The sequence below is a fragment of the Lissotriton vulgaris genome, chromosome 6, assembly GCF_964263255.1.
Source record: "Lissotriton vulgaris chromosome 6, aLisVul1.2, whole genome shotgun sequence".
Classification (NCBI taxonomy): domain Eukaryota; kingdom Metazoa; phylum Chordata; class Amphibia; order Caudata; family Salamandridae; genus Lissotriton; species Lissotriton vulgaris.
The window spans coordinates 537237192-537260852 of NC_141694.1; the positions used below are offsets into that span (position 1 = coordinate 537237192).

General features: G+C 44.9%; 1 protein-coding gene across 2 annotated transcripts in view; it reads right to left on the minus strand.

Moving 5' to 3' along the window:
* The window catches only part of PHIP (PHIP subunit of CUL4-Ring ligase complex), a 2330659-nt gene that overhangs the window by 1937279 nt on the left and 369719 nt on the right, over positions 1 to 23661 (minus strand). For both annotated transcript variants that reach the window (XM_086926531.1, XM_086926532.1), the window contains exons 13-14: positions 16447 to 16545; positions 15950 to 16103 (exon numbers count right to left, since the gene is read on the minus strand). In XM_086926531.1, coding sequence (XP_086782657.1) covers positions 15950 to 16103; positions 16447 to 16545 — 253 coding nt within the window. The remainder of the gene's footprint in view (positions 1 to 15949; positions 16104 to 16446; positions 16546 to 23661) is intronic.

Below are 23661 nucleotides of genomic sequence, written 5' to 3' on the forward strand. Positions count from 1 at the left end.
GTCTCAAGTTATAAAATGAATTCAGATTAAACGGAAATTGTTCCTTCAACTAAAACTTGTCTTCCTCATCTTTTTTCCTCTACTGGCTTGGCATGGAACAGCTCAAAGATTAAATATCTGGGCATTTGGTTCTCCAACTCCATTTCCTCCTCAGTTAAATTTAACATGTCAGTGGTTTTACCTCGTATTGATCAGCTGTTTTCCTCTTGGAATCCTCTTTTTCTGTCCTGGTGGGGCCGATTGGACTCAATTAAAATGATGATAGCCCCCATTCTAATTTATACTTTTTCCATGTTACCTGTTCATATTCCTGCCCTTTATTTTAAGCTTATGGATTCTTCCCTTTCGAAGTTTCTTTGAAAAAATAAAAAGTCTAGAATCTCTCTCCTTGCCCTTCGCAAACCTAAACTTAATGGTAGAATTAAATTTCCAGATTTTTGCCTTTATCAAATCCTTTTCTCTGCGTCAAGCATCAAGAGGGATTTCTTTGGATCCTTCTCCCTTTACTCCTCTTTGGCTTCTCATTGAACAGACTCTCTTGTTACCTATTTCTTTTAATGAAGTGATACGTTTTTCTTCCAAGTCTCCCTTTATATTATCTCCTTTATTCAAGCATACCTCTGCTCTCTTAAAATCTTTGGTTTTCCCACATGATATCACACGTGATTCCTTTTTAAGTACCCCCATTTGGTATAACTCTTATACTTTTAAATAACAGACCCATATCTTGTACCTCTTGGAGATTAAAAGGCGTCATTTGGGTTAATCATCTATTTGATGGCTTACTCCCTTGCTCTTTTCCTCAATTTCAAATGTTATTCAAATGCCCATGTTCTTTTCTACACAAATTTACTATTCTTATGGAAATAATTCTTGATCGTTTTTATTCCCTCCCCTCTTCAACTTAATCATTATTACCTCAATCCCCTCTTTCTATCCTTGCCACTCTCTCTACAGCTTCTTTTATTTATACATTTTTCTCCTCTCCTAATCCAGATCGTGCTAAGATGAAAGTGGAGCTTGCTTGGGAAGCGGATTTCGAATGTACTTGGTCTGTTGCTGTTTGGGATAAAATTTGGTCCAGGTCTCTAAAAATTTCCCGATCTGCTTCACTTACTCAGTCTTTATTCTATCTATATCATAGACTATCTTTCCCCTCTTGCTTTGTCTCGTTTCATACCTTCTTCTGACTCTAAATGCTGGACTTGTGGTGCCTTACATGCAGATCTTTTGCATCTATTCTTTTCTGTCCTGTTGTTTCCAGCTTTTGGGACAAGGTTTGGTTATAACTTTCTCGAATTTGTCCACTCTCTACTCCATACACTACCATTATTCTCCTTTTGGGTAGTCTCTCAGACTCTTTAGAACTCCCTCCACATTCCCATAGTCTCTTTGATCTCATGCTCGCTCTTGCATTTCAACACATCTCCTCCAATTGGAAATCCCTCACCTATATTTCTTTACGGGGCTGGTGGAACACTTTATGCCCTTTTCACAGACTTGATGTTGCCTTCGCTTCTCCATGTAAACCATTCCGTAATACTGATCTTTATTGGTTACCTCTCACCTTATACCTGGATCAATTGTCTTTGAAACAACCTATTTCTGTCAATTCAGAGAATTTTAAACCCCCTTGAACGTATCTTATTCTCTCCTTCTTGTCATTTTATCTTTTACAGCTATTTCACATGATTTGTTATCCTTTATATGCTGTTTGATTTGGTTATTGAAATTGTACCATTTGCTTAATTGTCGTAATTTATGCTTAATATTATATTTTCTGTACTGTTATTGTCCTTCCCCCCCCCCTCTCTTTCCTTTTCTTCTCTTCAAAATTCCTATAAAATACTTTTTTCCTTCCCATTCATTGACATCAGTATCCATTACTATCTGCTATGTTTAAGCAATTTTACTGTTTTTCTGATGATGTCCTTGCTTGTTTATTAATTTCTTTAATAAAGCTTTTCAAACAGAAAAAAACCCAATGATAGATCCTACACAAGACCAGATAACAGCACTATGTTTAATCATTGAGCAGTCGATGGAATTGAACACCCCCCCTCTCTGTTACTTTCATCGACTAAGAGCAGGTATTCCACAGCTCTGAAATAGAGACCCTTTGGAAACTCCTCCACCACTATGGCATGCAAGATAAATACAAAGCGTCATCAGGAACTCTTAAGAGGGAATGACATACAAGATAGGCCATGGAGGACAATTTATGGAAGGTCTCCAAGTGAGGACCGGTGTCTGCCAGGGTGGTCTACTCATCTTTTCTCTTCCTACAGGCCATAGATTGGATCATGAAGACATCCACAGCAAGTAAATGGGATCCAACGGACACCTTGGGTGCGAATTGATGACCTGGACTTAGCAGATGTCCTGGCTCACTTTACCATACCCAGCTGCAGATGCTAGAGAAGGCTAACAAGTGGATGTGGCAGCCACACCAGCAGAACTTGGCCTCAACATCTACAGGGGAAACACCAAGATTCTGAAGGCTAAAACGGTCAGCACAACTGCAATCACTCTTGCAGGCAATATTCTGGAAGAGGTTGAGGCCTTCACCTTCCTGAGTCATAGACAAGCAGGGCAGCACAGATGCTGACATTAAGGCAAGAATCGGCAAAGCAAGGTCTGCCTTCCTTCAGCTAAACAAGATCTGGAGCTCCAAGGACCTAATACTACAAACCAATGTAAAATCGGCCCTTCTGTATTGACCAATCTTGGAGGAGAAAAGTGACCACAACCAGCAAAATCCTCCAGATCCTCTGGCCAAACACCATCACAAACAACAACCTATGACAGCAGACTTTCCAACTCCCTGCTCAGGAGGAAAACCTGAAAAGACACTGGGGCTGGATAGGGCACCCTCCACAAGCCCACATCAAACCACCAGGTAAGCCCTGACCTGGAACCCCCAGGGGCCCAAGAATAGAGAAAGGCCAAGAAATACCTGGTGCCAAGGCCTTGAGGCTGACTGCAATGAGATGGGTTACACCTAGAGTCAGACCGAAAGAAAAGCACATAATAAAGACGGCTGGAGTGTCCTGGTTGATGGCCTATACCCCAGGAGTGATAAAGGTGTAAGTAAGTTTATCAACTTAAAAAAAAATATGATTATTCTAGCACTATGGCAGAAATGGAAAAAAGAAAAATTCAGGGCCTCAATTCAATTTCATTAAAAGACATTTAGCAAGGAGATGTGCAAACAATGAGACAAAAAAAAGGACATGTATAAAAACTATGTTTTCCTTTAAACTGTGCAACTATATGGTTACACAGTCTTCACTTCCCTGAGTTTAAGAACGAATGACCCTTTGGTAAAATTATGCAACAACACCATGACATCCGACTGTAAAAAAAAAAAAACATATACCACTACAATTTTCTTTAAACGTTTAGTATAAACTTGTCACCTAAGTGTGCTATGTCCACAGTAGTTTCACAAAAACATGCGTTTTTAGATGTATTTTTGTTAATCCTGGTACTTGTATTTATCGCTCTCATTTGAAGAGTATAACCAATGATGAAATACTGACAACGTGGTTGGTAACGTAGTTTCACAATTAAGCATACTGTGTGTGCATATCATTTTTCTACAAAAAAGGTGTTATGCATAGGAATTACCTAAATCACTGTAGCTCGGAAAATTAACATAAGTTCTGAAGAAAGCCGTAGACCCACAGGACTCTGAACACGACTGAAACATGCAGACATTGTGGATGGAAAGGCACTAATAGGCATGTTCCGTCATGGTTTTTAATCCAGCCGGGATAGCCAAGAATAAACGATTACGTCTGATTATCAAAGACTATTTTCTATTCACTCCTTTCCTTCGGCCCAGGTACATTTGTTTATCTTCACAAACAAGCCATGGGTTGTATATTGCACCATTAGCTCAAATCGTTCCAGCCTCCGGTGTAGAAATTGTGCCATATGCAGATGACCTGCAACTACTGTTTTCTTTTGGTCCTGATCCTGAAAAGGTGAAGAGTAAATTCACAAACTGCATGATGGAAGTCGCTGTCTGGATGAGTAACGTCTGTCTCCAGTTAAACAGAAACAAGACAGAGATCATGTTTGTTGGTAAGGCCACTAAGATATGATCAGCCAATTGGTGGCCCGTACATCTTGATTTGGCTCCTACACCTAGGCAGGAAGTAGAAAAATCTTGGCATGAGGCTGGATTAATCACTCTCCATGAAAGATCACGGCAGCTCCACCTACAGCATGTTTTGCTACCTTGAGGCTTCAAAAAAACCCTGCCCTGGCTTCCTGACACCGCTAGGAAGGCTCTTGTCCAGGCTCTTATCACCAGTCACCTAAACTTCAGGAATGCCTTGCTGATCTCAGTAAATAATACCATGTTGTCAAAACTGCAGGCTGTCCAGAATACCGCAGTGCAAATAATCTGTAACCATCCTTCGACCTCACCTTCTCAATCCTTAGAAAGCTTCATTCGTTGTCTATTAGGAAGCATGTCATCTTCAAAATTTTCTGTTTGACGCACAAAGCTCTCCAAGTTGCGGTCAGCGTATCTATCGCCCCTGCTAAATCCTTATCTTCCTCCTAAATGTCTGAGATAGTCGGAAAAAAAGTTTTTGGGGTTACTCCTCGCATCCGCACGTAAAGAAATGGGGGCAAATATTTCTCCTACATGGCCCCCTACCATTGGAATAAACTCCCTCTTGGCCTTCACTCTTGCACTGACTTCCTTTCCTTCAAGAAGGTGCTTAAGACTTGGCTATTTTAGTCTTTGTTTCTCCTCTCGCGCAGCGCCGAGATGCTCCTTCAGGAGTGAGTCTTGTGCGATACCAAGTGATTAAATAAATCGGTCCCACGAATGGTGGGTGTACCTCACTTGAACTCTCATAAGTTTAAAAGTATGGGAATGCCCAAAGATGAACCATGACAATTTTGTGAGGAAAGTCTTGCAATTCAAAGTGAAATGTAAAAAAAACGTCCCTAGCTGGGGTTAACAAACGTTATTGGCACTATTCTTCTTAAATTGTGTGGTTAGTATCAGAAAGGGAGTTCAGAAGAAATATCCCTTTTGGACCTCAGTCACCTGTTGTGAGTACAGGTGGTGATAGATAGATTTTGGTTTAGGAAGTCCTTTATCCTCGCCCCCACCAACCACAGGTGTTTTGTGTTAAGTGGGTGGATGCAAATTATTTTGAGGCGTAGGAGGAAGATTCCCTTGACTATGTGTCCCATGGTTTTCCTCTTCCTCTGAAGAAAGGCTTTTGTTTTGATTGTTGTTGTTACAGCCATTGCAAGGTGTAGGGACGTGGTCACATGCAGTATTTCTTTGGGTCTGTGTTCCAGAAAATATTCTCCCTTGATCACTCTTGTCTGTGAGCAATCCTCTCTTAAAGGATGGGCTATGGGTCTGTAAAGCCCCCAAGGCATTCGTCATTTCTTTTGCATCCTACATAGCTTCAAGGCAATTTTAGGCAGCTGGTGAAAATAGTTGTTCTCTTGTGAGTGGAATATCAATGATGTTTAACTGGACTTCTGTTTGAAATCCAGATATATGCACCCATGCATGCCTTTGAAGCTCAGTGTATGTTGCCAGTTTGCATCTAGCTATTTCTGCTGCATCCAAAGAAGTCCATAGACAGGAGTTGGAAATATTTTTCTCCCTTCCACAATAAGTTTTGCTCTTTTCGGATATTATTTAGGGAGCTGGACCATGAGCCCCTCCATTTCCTTCCAATGTTGGTAAGCATGTCTATGGACAAGGATTATAATTAGCTTTACACCATAGGGTGGCAGCTGCGCTCTATTTTTTTCCCTACACCGTCTAATCTCTTGCTTCGATTTTCAGGTGGTGGCCCAAAGGATGCTGGCAACATTGGACTTTTCCTTGCTGAGGATAATGTTATTGAGTCTGCCTCCATAATCCCTCAAGTGTATTTTGGATCCATGTTAGACACCTGTATTTCTTTTCAATACGAGGTGTTACGGCCTTGGCGGTAGCTGGCCCGATCAAAACATCTCTTCCCTAATAAATTATTCAAGACAACATTGGAAAAAAATTACTCTTTTGTACACAGGATTTAGGGACTCCAGGAGGCTAAATGCATACACCTTTTCTGGCTCCATTTCAATCCCAAAAGGGTCAGCTGACTGTTTGACTATCCCATGGTACATAGTGATGTAATCTGGATGGGAATCCTTTTAGGGCTATTTGTCAGCCTTTTCCAGTGGTGAGGCTTCCTCTGTATTTTCCTACAAAGTATACTCCCACAATGTGTGAGAACGCCCATATCATCAGTTTCTACTAGTGAGTATAATCCTCTCTTCATAAGTCTATCTTGCTTAGTTTCCTGTTCTGGTTCTTGTTCTAAGATGCCAGATTATGGCTTTTTGACCCCTAATGCCTTTGGTTCTTTATCTTGCTCTAAATCCTCCTCAAAAGCTTTCTTTTTCTCTATTAAACCCTCAATTACAGCCTACACAGCCCTTTGCTTATATTCTATGTTGGTGGGGTCAGATGTTTTATTGTTCCGTTGGGATTTTTCATTCAAAGGTGCTAGTCGGTCACTCCCGCTTCAACCTAGAAAGTGTTTTGGAACGGAGGCGATGCACTTCAGAGACTTCTTACCAGTTTATGTTTCTCTTGTCTCGAAGGATAGTGAATTTCTCCGGCTTCTTCAACTGCCAATTTCTTCTGCGTCTAAGGCTTAACTTTGTGTGGGGTGGTATTGCTCAATGCTTTTTCTTTGTTGCCATTATCTTGGGTGCCTTATGTTTAGAGTCCTTTGATTATTTACGCACATATCTCACTGTAGGTTTAAGGCTTAGCTGAACAACCTAAACAGTTTACTCATGGTCTGAGTATTAGTGTTTCCCCCCTCCCCCGCCGCCCCAGAGTTTTCCAGGCCTCTGCGCCCAAGAAATTCATCCCCCTCCATCAATGGATCACCCTCTTACCACTTTTCTCCAATCGCGACAAACCTGCCATGACCGTTGCAGCTCAATGTGCTCTAACTAGCTCTGCTCTGTGCACAAGGGTTTTTGGCTTGAAGAGGGAGCCTGGAAAGCAATCCTCTGATGTATGGGTCGCTAGGGAGGTAAAACATGCAGCCTGCATGTTCGTCGTTGAGGGCGAACATACAATGGAGGTTCAGGCAGAGTTTTAAAGATTGTACACATGCTCTAAAATGGTATTGCGAAAGTTCAGGGAACCCACATAGACTACATATAATTTTCAGGAAAGTTCAAAACACTCCCTCCAAAGCACCATCAGCCCCCAACAAAACTCTGAAAAACCTTCTCAAACCTCAGCCCCGATAGCCTATCTTGACGCTTTCAGTTTTTAACGAATGATGGTCAATTTTCAGCAGAAAATCGACTGATGCGCTTCCGAACCTATTGGCAGAAAAATAATAATGTAGCATGGCGGGCATCCAAATGATATTGTGATATTACAGTCAACATCAGAGACTCGGGCTATGTTGATCCCACTCACTAACCAAAAAACGTTTACCAAACAAGACATGTCCAGACCCAACCACTAAATGGCAGAATTGTGCAAAGCATGCGAATCTCGAAGATTTCATGCCGCAAACGTTTGTATTTCTTCCACAATGTGGCAGGTGCAGACCTAGCAGATGCTGGTGTCAAAACAAACATTGACTCAAAGGTAATATTTGTCTCGAAGACCAATCTTTATCTTTTTCAAAGATGACAGATAAACTGTTTGGTAGCTCATATGGGGATGTTAAGCGTAGCATTCCATCCAATTGGAGCTTCAATAAATGTAGTGATATCCGCTACTTATGAAATCCCAGGAAGAGGAGATTTGAACAAGGCAGGGCAGTATCTGCCAAGGAAGAATGGGGTATAAGATCTTGAACGACAGCAGCATGGGTTCCATGAACATCCCCTGGAATGTCGGGACGGGATACCTAGACCTTCTGGTGCTCCAATCTAAAGTCTTGAGCTTTGTTCTAGAAAGGTGGAGACTTCCTGGGTTGGGAAGAAACAAAGAAGAGAAAGGACAGTACACTGATTGAGGAGGTGCCAGATTCACTGGAATGTCTGTAGCAGAAATTGATTATCAGCAGCAGGAGAGTTGTGAAGCTGTGGAGATGGATATCTTGTAGCAAGTGAAGACAGACCCCCCCCCCCCCCCCCACCTCCCCCAGTGTTATCAGACTCCAGGGAGTCCCCAGAGGTATAGCAGAAACTAAAACAGGTAAGTACTAACAGCTCTCTTTGTGGTAGTGAGAGCAAGCAGTTAGAATTATCCAGAGGGTGTGTAAGGCATTTATTGTCTTAACCCAATCAAGACTGATGCACACACTCTCAGACTGAATATATACCAATTAGGTAAGTATAAAACAAGTATACTTGTATTTTATTTCTAGAAACAAGCAGGACTTGGCACAGGTAGGTAGAATAGATTTGCAATTGCAAACCTCCAAAGTGGGGGCCAGAACTGGTGGGAGACAGTTGCTGGGGGTAGTAAAGGTCAGGGACAGCTTCCAAAACCGGCAGGCCTTTGAAGTTCCCCCTTCGTGGACCCACCTCATCCTGGGGAAGGAGGCATGACACCTCCGCCAAGGATGAAATTGTTTCTGGACCCTGAGAAAGGAGGCTCTCCACCCAAGGGCCCAGAAACCGGTCTGGTGGTCGCAAATGGCGGGCGGCCATTCAGGAACCACACCAGGGCTGGTCGCTTTTTAGGGGGCATCTTTAAGATGCCCTCGGAGTACATTTTACATCAAATCCCACACTGGCATCACTGTGGGTTTAATGTGCTGAGACGTTTGCTACCAAACTTCACAGTTTTTAGTTAAGTCATGATGGAGCTGTGGAGTTCGTAATGACCAACTCCTAGACCATATACTCTTTATGGTTTTACTATGCTTACAATGTCTGAGAATGGATTTAGACACTGTAGGGGGCACAGGGCTCATGCCACAATACCCTCACCTGAGGGCTAGTGCACCCCCTAGATGAGTGACTTACCTAGGCCTCAGGCAGTGAGTTGCAGGCATGGCACACAGGGACGTGTGCCATGTCGACTCTTCACTTTCACTACACCAAAACACGCAGCCTACAATGGCAGTGTATGGATGTTAGGGTATAGGGCCTCTAAGGGTGGCAAAATAGGTGCTGCAGCCCTTCGAGGCCTTCCCTGGTCACAGTGCCCTTGGTACCTTTTTACAAGGGTCTCATCTGTGGCCAGAGATGTGCCAATTGTCGGTAAAAAGGTATAGACTTGGGAAAGAACACAGGCCCTGGGAACCTGATTGGCAGTGACACAGGGCACATCAAGTCAGGTTACATAGATATCAGACAAAAGGTGGGGGTTAACTATGCAAAAAAGGGCATTTTCCTACAACAGGACTTCCTAAAAGCATCAACTAATGCTGAGTTCAGTGCTGTAATATGCAGTTATCAGAAGCCAGAAAAAAGAACTGACCTAGCTGATAAGAGATGATGGAATATTGGTAAAGGGTTCTTCCTCAAAGAAGTGTCATTTTTGCAGCAGGTTATGGCTGCAGCCTAGCTACATTACTTTGCTATTCACTCTTTTTCCCTTTAACAAGGTCCATGAATGAAGATTGTTCTAATGATATGAAAAAAGGCTACAGACTTATTGGACAAAACTTAATTTTGAAGAAAATGCTAAAATTGACCAGTACACCTTGAAGATAGGAAATTGATTTATTTTAGCTTCCTCAAAATGATATCTAGGTGTGTAAAAGTGGTTTGAACCCCTGGTGAGCTAGACTACTCAGTGCTTATGATTTCAATGAAGACGCTCCAGTAAGGGAAAAGTGATTACAGATTAGTTTTTTTCCAACAAGTTAAGTTCAGTTTCCAACACTTGTCAAGTAAAATGAGCACCATTCTTCTGGAAAACAGGGCTACTCAAAAAATTATGCCGCTCAATGCACAAGTTACTTATGTTTGGTAACGATATATCTGTAAGAAACATTAGTTAGTTAGATTCCTTACCTTAGATTATCCCCAGGCGTCAGACTGGATCTGGAAAGTTTTCATCAGTAGTACACCTGAGCGTCGGAAGGCATCGTCTGCGGCTCCACGTCCGTGTCGTCGTGATCGCCGGGATGACGTCGGAGTACTTAGAGAACGCCTTCGAGCGCGGACGTCAGTTCTGTACATAGCTTTCTGCGCCAGGAACGCAGAGCCATGCAAGGAATAGACACTGGTGCCATGAAACTAGGGCCCTCAAGGGGAGATACATTAACCTTAGATATCTGTTCACAGTACCGGGAGGATGGGTGGGACGGTAAGGAATCTAACTAATGTTCCTACAGATAAAACGTTACCGAAAGTAAGTAACTTGTGCATCTGAAAGAAACACGTTAGTTAGATTCCTTACCTTAGAATAGACACCCCAGCAACACCTGCGAACCAAGATCACACCAAAAAGTCCTGGAGAACGGAATGGCCAAAATAACCATCTCTCCGGACTTGACTGTCCAGGCAGTAGTGCTTAGCAAATGTGTGCAGCGAAGTCCATGTAGCAGCGTGACAAATGTCCTGCAAAGTGACTCCCCGTCAAAAGGCAGTAGTAGCCGCCATGGTCCGAGTGCAATGGGAGCACAACCCCATAGGAGGATCCTTTTTAGCCAAGGAATAACAAGACTCTGCACAAAATGCCCCACCAAGAGATGGTCTGCTTGTGCACCGCCCGTCGCTTCTTAACGCCCACGTAGCCAACACAGAGTTGGTCATCCACCCGGAACTGTTGAGTGCTGTTGAGGTAGAAAGAGCGCATGTTCTGGGTCCAGACGGTGGAGCCTCTCTTTCTCTTTTGAAGGCTGCGGAGGCGGAAAGAAGGTGGGCAAGGTGATGGATTGCCCTATGTGAAAGGCAGTAACCCCTCTAGGCAGGAAAGAAGGACGAGTCCTCAAAACAACCTTGTCTGGATGGACAGAAAGGAAAGGAGGTTTAGAGGAAATTACCTGGAGCTCACTCACTCTTCTGGCAGAGGTGATAGCAACCAGGAAAGCAGATGAAGAGGGCCATCGTGAAGTGGCTCAAAGGGAGCGCACATCAAATAAGTAAGAATCAAGTTCAAGTCCCACTGAGGCATCACGAAAGGAACAGGAGGGAACATGTGTGTGATGCCTTTCAAGAATTTATTTACAACAGGGGACTTGAAAAGAGAAGGTTGATCAGGAAGTCTTAAGAAGGCTTAAATGTCCAAGAGATAGCCCTTTATACTGCCCAGAACAGAGCTCTGCTGGGTCAGAGAAAGGAGGAAGATGAGAACCTCTGAAAGAGGGGCAGAGAGTGGATCTACAGCCTTTGCTGTGCACCATGCCACAAAATAATGTTTTTGTGGAGGGATGCCAGGCTGCCAGAATGACATCAAAGACTTTAAGAGACAAGTCAAATGGTCTCAACTGTCGCCACTCAATCTCCACGCATGGAGGTGGAGACTGAACAGGTTCGGGTGGAGGACTGTCCCCTGCTGCTGCGACAGAAGGTCCTCCTGAAGAGGCAGACAAATCGGGGGATCTACTGACATACTGAGTAGCTCAGGATAACAGTACCTTTGTGCCCAATCCAGAGCCACAAGTATGACTTGGGCCCGGTCGCGCCTGATCTTCTTCAGCACTCTGGGCAGAAGTGGTATAGGCGGAAAGGCATACAATAGAACGCAACCCCACTCGCGACGAAACGCGTCTCCAAGCAAGTGTCGCCTTGAAAATTCCAACGCTCAGAACTGATGACATTGCGCGTTCTCTTCGGTGGTGAATATATCTACCCAAGGTTCTCCCCACTGCTGAAAGAGACCTTGCGCCACGTCCGAAGACAGACGCCACTCGTGATCCATCATGCACCGGCGGCTGAGTTCGTCCTCCCTGGCGTTCAGTGAACCTGCCAGGTGTTGAACCACCAGGGTGATGCCCTGGAGTTCCAGCCATGTCCAGAGGCGCAGAGCCTCCTGACAAAGGGTACACGACCCCACCCGCCCTGTTTGTTGCAGTACCACATGGCGGTGGTGTTGTCCGTGAACACCTGCACTACACTTCCCCGGAAAGAGGGAAGGAATGCCTTCATTGGAAGTTGGACCACCCCAGCTCCAGAAGGTTGATATGGAGCCGGGACTCCGCCGGAGACCAGAGGCCTCTGATCTCCGCCTCTCCCATGTGGCCCCACCATCCCAGGAGGAACGCACCACTGTGTGCTCCGGTTGGGGACGGGAGAGGGATCTGCCACTGACCCAATCGCGGTCCGTGAGCCACTACTGCAACTGACTCGCAGTGCCCTCCGAGATCAGGACGTGGTCGGACAGGTTGCCCTGTAGCTGTGCCCACTGGAACTTCAGGTCCCACTTCAGAACCTGCATCCACCACCTGGCGTGATGTACCAGCAGGATGCAGAAGGCCATCAGCCCCAGGAGCCGCAGCGTCAGCCTGACCGAAACCCGGGAGAAAGGCTGAAAGATCAGAATAAGAGCCTGAATATCCCGAACCCGCTGCTCGGGAAGATAAACACAAAACTGCGCCAAGTCCAGAACCGCTCCGATGAAGAGGAGGCTTTGGGAGGGACTCAAGTGTGACTTTGGCACGTTGATGGAGAACCCCAGCAAGTGCAGGAGATCGGCTGTCGTCTGGAGGTGGGAGGAGACTGACGGGGGCGAGCCCGCCTTCAACAACCAGTCGTCGAGATAGGGGAAGACTGGATCCCCTGATTTGCGGAGGTGAGCTGCGGCCACCGCCATCACCTTCGTGAACACCCGAGGGGCACTGGTGAGGCCGAAGAGGAGCACGGTGAACTGAAAGTGCTCGTGGCCTACCATGAACCGCAGGTAGCGCCGGCAGGACGGGAATATGGAAATAAGCGTCCTGTAAGTCCAACTCTACCATCCGGTCTCCAGGGCAGCCAGTCAGCATCTTGAATTTCTCCTTCTGGAGGAAGCCGTTGACACTCCTGAGGTCCAAGATAGGGTGCAGGCCCCCTTTGCCCTTCTTGGGAACCAGAAAATAGTGGAAATAACAACCACAACCCACTTCTGGCACAGGAACACGCTCGATGGCTCCCTTGGCAAAGAGGGCCGTAACTTACTCCTGCAGAAGTCGCAAGTGATCCCTCGACATGCGGGGGTACTGCGGTGGCATGGCTGGAGGGGTCGCCTCGAAGGGGAGGGAGCAGCCCCTTCGGACGATTTGCAGCACCCACCTGTCCGAAGTGATGGTACGCCAGTTGAGCAGGTGATGTCCAATCCTGCCTCCCACTGACGTTGAATGGGCCTGAAAACACGAACTAGGAGGGCTTGGAGGCGGATGCTGCGGGGGTGAATGTGGACTGACGGGGCCGTTGTCCCCCTGCACCGCCACGGCGGTGACCACTTCGAGGTTGGTTCTGCGGCCTGAGCTGAACTAACGAGTTGGGCGCTCCTTCCTTGGCCAAGAAAGGGAAGAAAATTAGAAGTCTGCTGGCGCTGGCCCGACAGGCCCAAGGACTTGGCCGCAGCCCTGGAGTCCTTGAAACGCTCAAGCGCACTGTCTGCTTTGTCGCCAAAAAGGAGATGGCCATCGAAGGGAATGTCCATGAGCGTGTTCTGGACATCCCCCAAGAAATTAGCGGACCTCAGCCAGGTGTGGCAACGGATCACCACCGTCCTGCAAATCGCTCTGCCCAGCCAGTCCGTGGCATCGAGTCCACGCCTGATGTAATACCGTGCCGCATCTCAACCCTCAGCAAGTGCCTGGGTGAGCCGTGTCCAGGCCTCCTCCGGACACAGAGGCAGCACGTCCGCCACCGTATCCCACAGAGAGTGGGTGTAACGGCCCAAAAGGCACACAGTATTAATAGACCGCAACCCCAGACTAACTGAAGAGAACAGTTCCTTCTCAAACTGGTCAAGCCTTTTGGATTCCCGATCCAAAGAAGCAGACGGGAATGTGGTCTGGGACGTGGAGGCCTGGATCACCAGACTCTCGGGGTGGGGTGTGCGGACAGAAAGCAGGGGTCACCCGGAGTGTGGCAGTGGCATTGGGCCACGTTCCGATCTACAGGGGGGCCTGTAGCGGGCCTGGACCAGGTGCCCAACAGGAGCCTATGCTGCAGAAGAGCTTACTGGCAGTTGAAGCACCTCAGTGAGGAGATTAGTCCTCACAGCAGCAGCAGGGAGCTCAAGAGCCAAGGCCTTGGCTGCCTTGCGCAACACTACGCTATATGTAGCACCCTCCTCTGTAGCCACGGAGGGAGGAGAGATAAACCCACTGTCTGGCGACGTGTCAAGACCAATGGCCTCCCCAAACTCATCTGCCCAGTCCTAACTTAACTGACACTGCTGTGCCAGAGGGTCCTCAGACCCCTCCCAGTCCTCCCCTTCATCGGTATCCTGATAGACAGGAATAAAAGACGGAGCCGGGTCATAGGTGAAGGCCTCACCCTTCGGCGCCATTCCGACATCGGACCCGGACTGAAACCGGGGACGGCGTCGCCTGAGGATGGGGGTGGCTCCTTAGGGGTCGGCGCCAGCGGAGAAGTTGTGAGGTCGACTGGCTTCGACCAGGATCCAGGCCTGGATACCGGGGGTTCTGCGGCACCGGGACCGAAGTCGCTGACGATGCCGGGGCCGAAGCCGCCGACGCACTAGGACCAACAGTCGGACCTGCGGGGCATGAAGGCGCACCGGCAGGCCTCGACGGTGGGAACTGAGTCCTCATGGCCACGAGGAAATCCGGAATCTCGACCGGAGTCGCATAAAGCACAGGGACCGGAGGGTGTGGGGTCGGATGTAACTCCTGCGGCCCCGGCAGAGCCGCCTTGGTGGTGCCACCGGAACCCTCGGCTGAGTCATGCGACCGGCGAGGGCAGTCATAAGAACGATGTCGCTTCAACGACTTCTTTGAGTGCCTCGACTTACCAGAGGACTTGGAGCCCCACGAGTGGTGATGGGTCGACGAGTGGCAATGGCTGCAGCTCCGCGACCGGTCCCTCGACTTCCTCCTTGACCGGGAAAACTCTAGCGGCACGGAGCAGACTGCCGGAGCTCGAGAAGCTTACGGGACGGCTCCTGCCTAGCTTTTGAAGTCAAGGCCCAGCAGTCGGGGCACGACTTGTCGTCGTGGTCGGCCCCTAGACACACTGGCGGTGGGGGTCGGTCACCGACATCAGGCGGTGACAGGCGTCACACGGTTTAAAAGCAGGCATCCCTACCGGCACCAGGAGTCAAAGTCGACTCGAAAAGATATTCAAAATGGACCAAAAAGTTAGTCAAAAAGTGACTACGAGTACTAGCTCTTCCCGGATCTACGCTTGCTGGCGCTGAAAAAAGAACGGACGTCAGCGCGCGAGGGCGGCTTCTAAGTACTCCGACGACATCATCCCAGCGATCATGATGCCGACAACTGACGCGGAACTGCAGACGACGCTTACCGACGTGCAGGGGTACTGCTGACGAAAACTTTCCGGATCCAGTCGGACGCTTGGGGATAGTCTAAGGTAAGGAATCTAACTAACATGTTTCTTTCAGATGCAGAATTTCATGCAAATTATCAGACCGGAAGAAAGAAGTTTTAAGGTAGAAAAAAATGCCCTGGGTGTGACCGATAAAATAAACTATGCGTCCATGCTTTTGATACCAAGATGTTTGACGAGGATTACATTGTAACCATAAAACAGACTTGGGGGCCCTTCTAAGAATAGGTGTTTTGTGGACACAGCCAAATAAGACATTACATTATGAAAACGTTTGAAGAACACTTAGCAAGGTGCAACCTTCTAGCAGAGCTCATTTATTTATCTAATCGTTGCAATAACACATATAGCTATTTGTTTATTGGAAACGTGTTCTCTGTAGTTATTTTAAAAAGAGTTGCACATTTTTGTTTTAAACTAGGAAATATAACCTAAATATCAGCCTGCATATTGTGGTCAGCAGCTTGACTGCCTCCATAATAGGAGAACTTATAATGTCATATACAGAATACCTTACCACAAGGATATGAATAAGTTCACCAGTGTAGGAATTCCAGACTTTTAGTGTCATGGTATTAACAGCTGTTATGACAGTTTTGTCGTGACGGTCCCATGCCACCATAGTTACTTTCAATTTTGTGATTTTGTCTTCCACTCCTTGTAAATTATGCCTAAGGACAAATAGATTTGGACATGTCAAATTATATCAACAGAAATTCTATGCTGTTCAATTCTACATGATGGTTACAACCAAGTAAGTATAAAGCCAAAAATACATTCATTGCATTCAACATCATTTCTGTCAAATGCACAAACAAGATGAAACCAGAAATGCAACACAAATAGATAAAAGAGTGCATTCAGAAAAGTCACAAAGGTAAGATTTGTAATACAGCACAGTTACAAATGTTGATGTGATCATAGAAAATATGTATAAAACAAATTCATAAGTTATGAGCCACAAGTTTCTTTTTAAATAAAAAAGTAAAATGTGACTATTTAAATAGGCCTTACCCTACTGGACGAGTGGCCATATCTAGTAAAATGCTCTTCCATTCTTTCCTTTTGTACTGCCAAATGCGTGCGGTCCCATCTCTACTTCCACTTACAAAGCTGCGAACACAAACAGGAGTAAAGACAAACCACAAAGGTACTGGTTACTCTTTACATACATTTTCAACATTTTCACTTTTTCTCAGTAGATGCATCAGACATGTTTGGATGGTACAATATTACAAATAAACCATGCTAACAGAAATCCTGAGTAAAGAGCTCCCCTGCTATGGTAGGCATTAATAACAAGTTGAAGTGCAGTCTATCAACATACACTCGCTTGTGGGATCAAAAAAGGTGGAACGGTAACCAAAATGTGAAGGTATGAGGATAACACATCTCAATATTGTGCGCTATTTGGTTCATTTAAGAGGATGTAATGAATAACCTTGGACACATGAGATTTCCAGAGGAAGGGAATATACAGCTTTTATCACATTAAAAAAAAGCCTGCCACAGAACATGCTCTTCTAGGACCAATCAACGTGGATCACTGTGGGAAGGGAAAACTGGCAAAAGCCTGAGTGAAAAAAACGTGTTGACAAATGCACTATCCCAACATGGCAATGAGTAAAGGATAACTTACTCCACACTGATGAAGGAGGAAACTAGAACCGGACACTGTTCATACAAGAAAGGTAAGAAATCGCTAGTGCAGTGACGTTTTTGGTGACCAGACTGTTACTTCAATTTGGAGGGATTCAATATTGGCATGTTTTACTGCATTACAATGTGAGTAGAACTGAGTATTTGTAATGATGCAGAAGAACTTTATTCATTATCTAGTGATATCATGATTTTGTTGTTGGGTGTGTGGGATATGAGGAACCTAAATGACAGAATAAGAGAGGAGGACACAAATATAAATTCGAATAACACAACATTGACAAATGGTTTAAGAGGTGTAGGGTGGGAGAATTCCTATGGGCCTCCAACTGTAAAAGCCAGTTCAGTTCAGGCCTTCCATCACAGCACATCTCAAAGCAACCTAAATCTAAAGTTTTACTCATTTATATCAAAAGCAATTTATAGGTGAGTGCAATAAAAATACTAACAGAAGACGTTGACTAGGTCATCTAAAAGGGGCTTACAGATAGCTTCCATTAGTTTGAGACAAAGCAGCACCTAAAAACAATCAACTATGTCTGGGGTCTCAAAACTGAGCATTTAATGTCTAGACACTACAAATTACAGTAATTAAATCAGGAACAGCAGGTTCAAAATGGGTGATATTGGATAAGCACATGGAAGGTTTCCTTGCAAGAATAGTGGCCACTGCTAGCTTTTGCTGCCTAGAATAAGAGTACATAAGAAGTCAGTAGAGGTCCAATCATTCATAATGGTTCTCTGAATAAAGTAGGTGGATACATTTCCATCATAGAACCCCATATGTGGGGGGTTTCTTTTAATGCCTTCAATGATGAAGGATAAGAATAATAATCATATGAGATTGAGGGAACAGAAGTAAAATCCTGCAACGCTATTTCCATATTGGTAGCGGTTGATCTCACTCTTTCACAACGTTCTATGAACTGCCAGCGGACAAAAGCAGGACTGGAGCCACTTTCCCCAAAAGAAAGGAGTGGTAAATAAAGATGCAGAGTAGCCAGTAGTAAGGTGCAATAGGATATGGTTTATTTTCAAGGTAGGAGTCTCAGGTTACAGGCAAAAAAGGCAGTAATGAAGCCCCACCAGGAGCAGTATTCTTGCTACTCAGCCCTCACACTTATCTGACACTCTCTCAAACCATTCACACACCAGCCTTCTAATTACATCACAGTCATTCTGACTGAGCGACAGAGAACATAACACTAAAGGGAGAATGCATGGCATAGAAATAAAGATACCAAACGCCTCCTTTCTTTATGGAAAAAAATTGAAAATATAAATCCAAATGCAGTGATATACAACATCCATAAAAATAAGAGCGAAGCATAGGAGTAAAAACTCAGTGGTAAGAGTAACACAAACATACATTACTTAGAGTAAAAGATCCACACTCTAACCCTCAGCAGACATTAAAATATAGAGGAGCAACAAACGTCACAATTCACATTAGAGCCACCGACTCTGCAACATAGCATGAGTGTGCAATACGTGTGCCACAACGGATGCTACACACCTGCCAGAAGCAAAACTTATGCCCCTACGAGTACAACACATATGGCCCAAATAAAAGGTTTGAGTGCGAAGTAAATAGCCCATCAACAACAACTGTAAGTAGTTGTTAAGTAAGTATTTGTTAGACTAGCAACTCACAAGCTCATCACAAAGCAACATTTGGGTACTAGAAATGTGCCCCATAATATCTAAATGCAACTACGGTTTGGGAGCAATGCAAATGCACATCACCAGCAACAATAAGTAAGGTATGGGTGCTCATGCTATGCCCCAAGACACGTAACAATAAGCATGGTTTGGGTGCAACACAGGGACCCAAGCACCAGTAACAGTAATGTTATGTTATGTTATTTTTATTTATACAGCGCACAGCTGCCCCAGCAAAGGGGCGTCCTGTAACCCAGCAGATCAAAGCAAGTATAGTTTGGGCGCAATAAACAATCTCCAACATCAACAAATGTAAGTAACGGTTTGTGGTAGGAAGTAATATGCACCATCACACGTAAATTTAAACAAGGTTTGAGAGCATCCACATGCTTCCTCTCCTAAATAAGTAATAGCAAGTAAGGTTTGGGTTACAGGATCACTGCCCCATGACCAAGAACTGTACAATTTTTGGGGGAAGCACGCCAACTGATATCCCCCAGAACAAGTACCAAACAACTTTTACCTCAGCACATAGTTAAGTAGAGTAAAACCCCAAGCCCACAGACACATACTGAATCACAAAAATCTATGCATACAATACATGTCAACCAATACATAGCAGAATCAACAGTATTAAAATAAGCATGGCAGACATGGAAACATGACAAATATATAAGAAGAATCCAACAATGGAGCAGGTTGTGTAATAAAAACTCACTAGACAGAATAATTAAGGCATAGAACCCATATGGCAGCTTGAACCAATACCAACAAACATTCAAGAAATAATGCACATAAATAATGATGAAATCTATGACATCTGCATGGTGAGAGCTTTGAACGGAAAAACGTGTTTGTCACAGCAATTGAATCTGAAAGAAGATCCTAGTTTTCAAAATCATTGAAAAAAATCAAGAGAATCAATTTCTTTTAAATATTGATGTAAAAGCTGTACAAAAAGCACTAACTGCCAGATACCGGGAGAGCCTTCTTCGCATCTTTTAACGCAGAGTGAAATATAATCACATAGTCATTCAAAGCAATCAAAGCATGGCCAGAAATGAATGCCTCCACTTTCAGTCATCTCCGGATCCATTGTGTAGAATGAGATAACTATCCGAGAATTTGAGAATGAGGTAAGGAAAATGCTACTTACCCAGTATGCATCTGTTCTTGGCACGTAGAGCCGAAGAACCTCATGCTTATGCATAGATCGCCATCTAGTATTGAGTCTGGATGTCTGCACTTTGTTTTTCTTCGAAGAAGTCATCCTAGTCACAAGGTAGGCGACTCCTCCTTTAGGCGCATGGTTATCGACTCCATCTTCAGATTGTTTTCCGCAGATGGTGAGAGAATGGAGTAGTAGTAAAGAATAGAGATGTCCATGCGTATGTATATGTATATGTATAATGACAAGAGCACTACGGCAGTTACAGGTACCCAGGGAGGAGGGTGGGCGCATGAGATTCTACAGCTCTACATGCCAAGAACAGATGCATACTGGATAAGTAGCATTTTCTGTTCGAAGCATGTGAGCTGTAGATCACATGCTTATGCATAGACTATACAGCAGTCTCCCCTAAGCGGTGGCTATCCTGTAACTGATGGAGTTGTCTGAAATACTGTTTTAAGTACTGCTTGGCCCATATTAGCTTGTTGTGTGGCTAACACATCTACACAATAGTGCTCAGTGAATGTGTGTGGTGTGGACCATGTTGCAGCTTTGCAGATGTCGGTAATAGGGATGTTCCCTAAGAAAGCCTTAGTAGCTCCGAGCTTACGAATGGAATGTACTCTAGGGGGTACCGTTAGAGTCATTTAGGCTTTTGCATAACAAATCTGAATACATTAAATGGTCCACCTAGCAATACCCGATTTGGATATAGGATTGCCTTTGTGAGGCAGTGCAAAAGCGACAAGAAGTTGTTTGGTCTTACGAAGAGATTTTGTTCTTTCGGTGTAATACAACAGTGCTCTTGTAACATCCAAAGTGTGTAGAGCTTGTTCTGCATCAGAGTCAGGTTGAAGGAAGAAAACGGTTAATTCAACCAACTGATGTATGTGAAATGCAGATACTACCTTAGGTAGGAATTTGGGATTGGTACGAAGAACCACTTTATCTTTCTGTAGCGATAAAAAAGGTTCTTCTATGGTTAGTGCCCGAAGTTCACCCACTATCCTGTTATCCAAGTGTGGAATTGTAGATCACATTTGTGCATGGGTTCAAATGGTGGACCCATTAACCTTGTGAGAACTATATTAAAATTCCACACTGGTGCAGGTGGAAGCCTTGGTGGTAGAACTCTTTTCAGTCCTTCCATAAATGCTTTGCTTACAGGCACTCTAAAGAGCGATAAATGTTGCCTATTTTAAAGATAGGCTACAATTGCAGCTAGATTCAGTCTGATGGATGAATAGGCCAAAGAGGACTGCTGCAAATGTAACACGTAGCAGATAATGTTTTGTATGGAAGCATCAAGAGGGTTGATGTTATCGTTAATTCAATAGATAACAACTCACTTCCATTTGGCTGTGTAGCAAGCTCTTGTGGTAGGCTTTCTGGCCTCTTTAATAATGTTCCTACAGTCTGGTGGAAGGTTCAGATAACCAAACTCTGACTTCAGAAGCCAGATTGTGAGGTTCAATTGTTTGGGATCTGTGTGTTCGATTTCTCTATGGGACTGTGTGAGGAGACTGGGAGTTAAATGTAATTTTTGATGCGGTACCAGAGATAGTTCCAACAGGGTTGTGAACCAGGGTTGACGCACCCATGTTGGAGCTACCAGGATTAGCGTGAGAGAGGTTTGCCTGACTTTCCGAACCACTAATGGAATGAGTGGGAGAGGCGGAAAAGCGGAAGCGAATATCCCTGACCAGTTCATACATAGAGCATTGCCCTTGGATAATGGGTGTGGATACCTGGAGGTGAAGCTTTGGCATTTTGCGTTTTGGGTAGTTGCAAACAGATCTATGTGAGTGACCCCCCAAGCTTGGACGTATGAGTGGGGAACAAGAGGAGAAGTTCCCCCTTTTGTATTTGCTACCTCTGCCTGCTGAGGAGGTCCGCAATCTGGTTGTTGACTCATGTGAGGTGTTCTGCTAGGAGACAGATGTTTGAATGGTCCACTTCCAGATGTATTGGGCCAAGTAGGACAGTTTGAGAGAGTGTACGTAATATATAGCTGTCATGTTGTCGGTTTGAACCAAGACAACTTTGTCAGACAGGTGATCTTGAAAGGCTTTGAGAGCTAGAAAGATTGCCATGAGCTCTAAATAATTGATGTGGAGCAACTTTTGCTGGGTATTTCGCGTGGCACCAAGGACAGGATTTAAAGGGAGTTTGTTCCATCAACTGCGAGTCGAACCGGGGGCCAGGTCCTATGACCTACCACGAGCTCTTCGATTGAAATAGGTTTGTATCAATAAACACGATACGCGAAGAATGGAGAACGTGATCGGAAACAATACCGTCGAGGTTTGAGTGTTTTTACGCACTGAGAGGAACCAAAATATTATCATCAAACTGGAGCGCAGCGAGTAACATCCGAACCCGATGGCGGAAAAAAACAATCTGAAGATGGAGTCGATGACCATGCACACTATCACCTAAAGGAGGTGTCACCTACCTCGTGATTAGGAAAACTTCTTCGAAGAAAAATAAAGTGCAAACATTCAGACCCAACACTAGATGTTGATCTACAGCTCACATGCCTCGAACAGTTGTTTTACTCAGGAGCACAACAACATATTTACAGAAGAAAACAACATAATCCATCCCAAATCACTAAGATGGCTGCCGAACCATTGTATTATCTTCCGCCGTGACCTTAAGACTTGGCTCTTCTCCAGCACCTGAATCCACTAAGTTTACTCCCATCCTTCGCCTATCCAAGCGCCGGGACACCCCCCGTTGGGCGTAGCTACACCCTATTTAAGCTCCAAAATAAATAAACTATGCCTCTTTCTTTAAGTAGTAAGGGTTGTCTGGGTATTTGTCGTTGCCACATGTCATTGACGCCACAACGCATTCTGAACACACCATCATCTAACGCCCACATTCCACGTTCTCCAGTGGAGCACACGGCCTCTTCCAATGCCGCAAAGAATACTGGTGGAACACAGTAAGTGGGCACACACTCACAAAAAAGCAGTCACGCATGCATTTTATTTTTTCCAACTCACCAGCCCCATTCACATAGCTAGGCCAAATAAGAGGAATCGTGGTTTAGCGGTTCACACAGCATCCGACAACATGGAAATGTACACTGATTTCCACTGCTACCCTGCCAAAACCGCTGGCCAAAACAAACGTCTTGCACTAAAGCAGAAACAGCTCTAATCACATGCTCTATAGTCTTTAATGCTAGGACCAATTCAGCAGACATTTTCACCAAAATTCTTTTCTTGGTTGAGAGAGGAAAACAAATACACAATGGAAAATGTTTCCAAATGCTATGCTATCTTCCACAAACTTTGGTAGTACACATAAGAAAACAAGTTACTTACCTGTAACTTTGGTTCCCCAGTATTGGTAACTTTCATAGATTCCCATGCTTTGTATCATTCCCCCGTCTTCGGAATGGGAGCCTCTGTAAATAAAAAATACTATAGCAGTAGGTACAAAAAAGAAATAAATGCCTAGGCCTCATCTCATTTTGTAGCATATCCACCTCTTTTTGTAAGAGAGACCAAAAAAGTTGCAACAACCAACCAGAATAGCCTCACCCCATAGAACCCTCCTGAGAGAGCCTCAGATTTTCATAGCCGTTGTGTAACCGAACTACATCTGCGAGAGGTTGAGCTTTCCCAGGGGAGGAGGGTGGGCGCATGGGAATCTATGAAAGTTACTAATACTGGGGAACCAAAGTTAATGGTAAGTAACTTGTTTTCTTGCCCCAGTATTGGAAC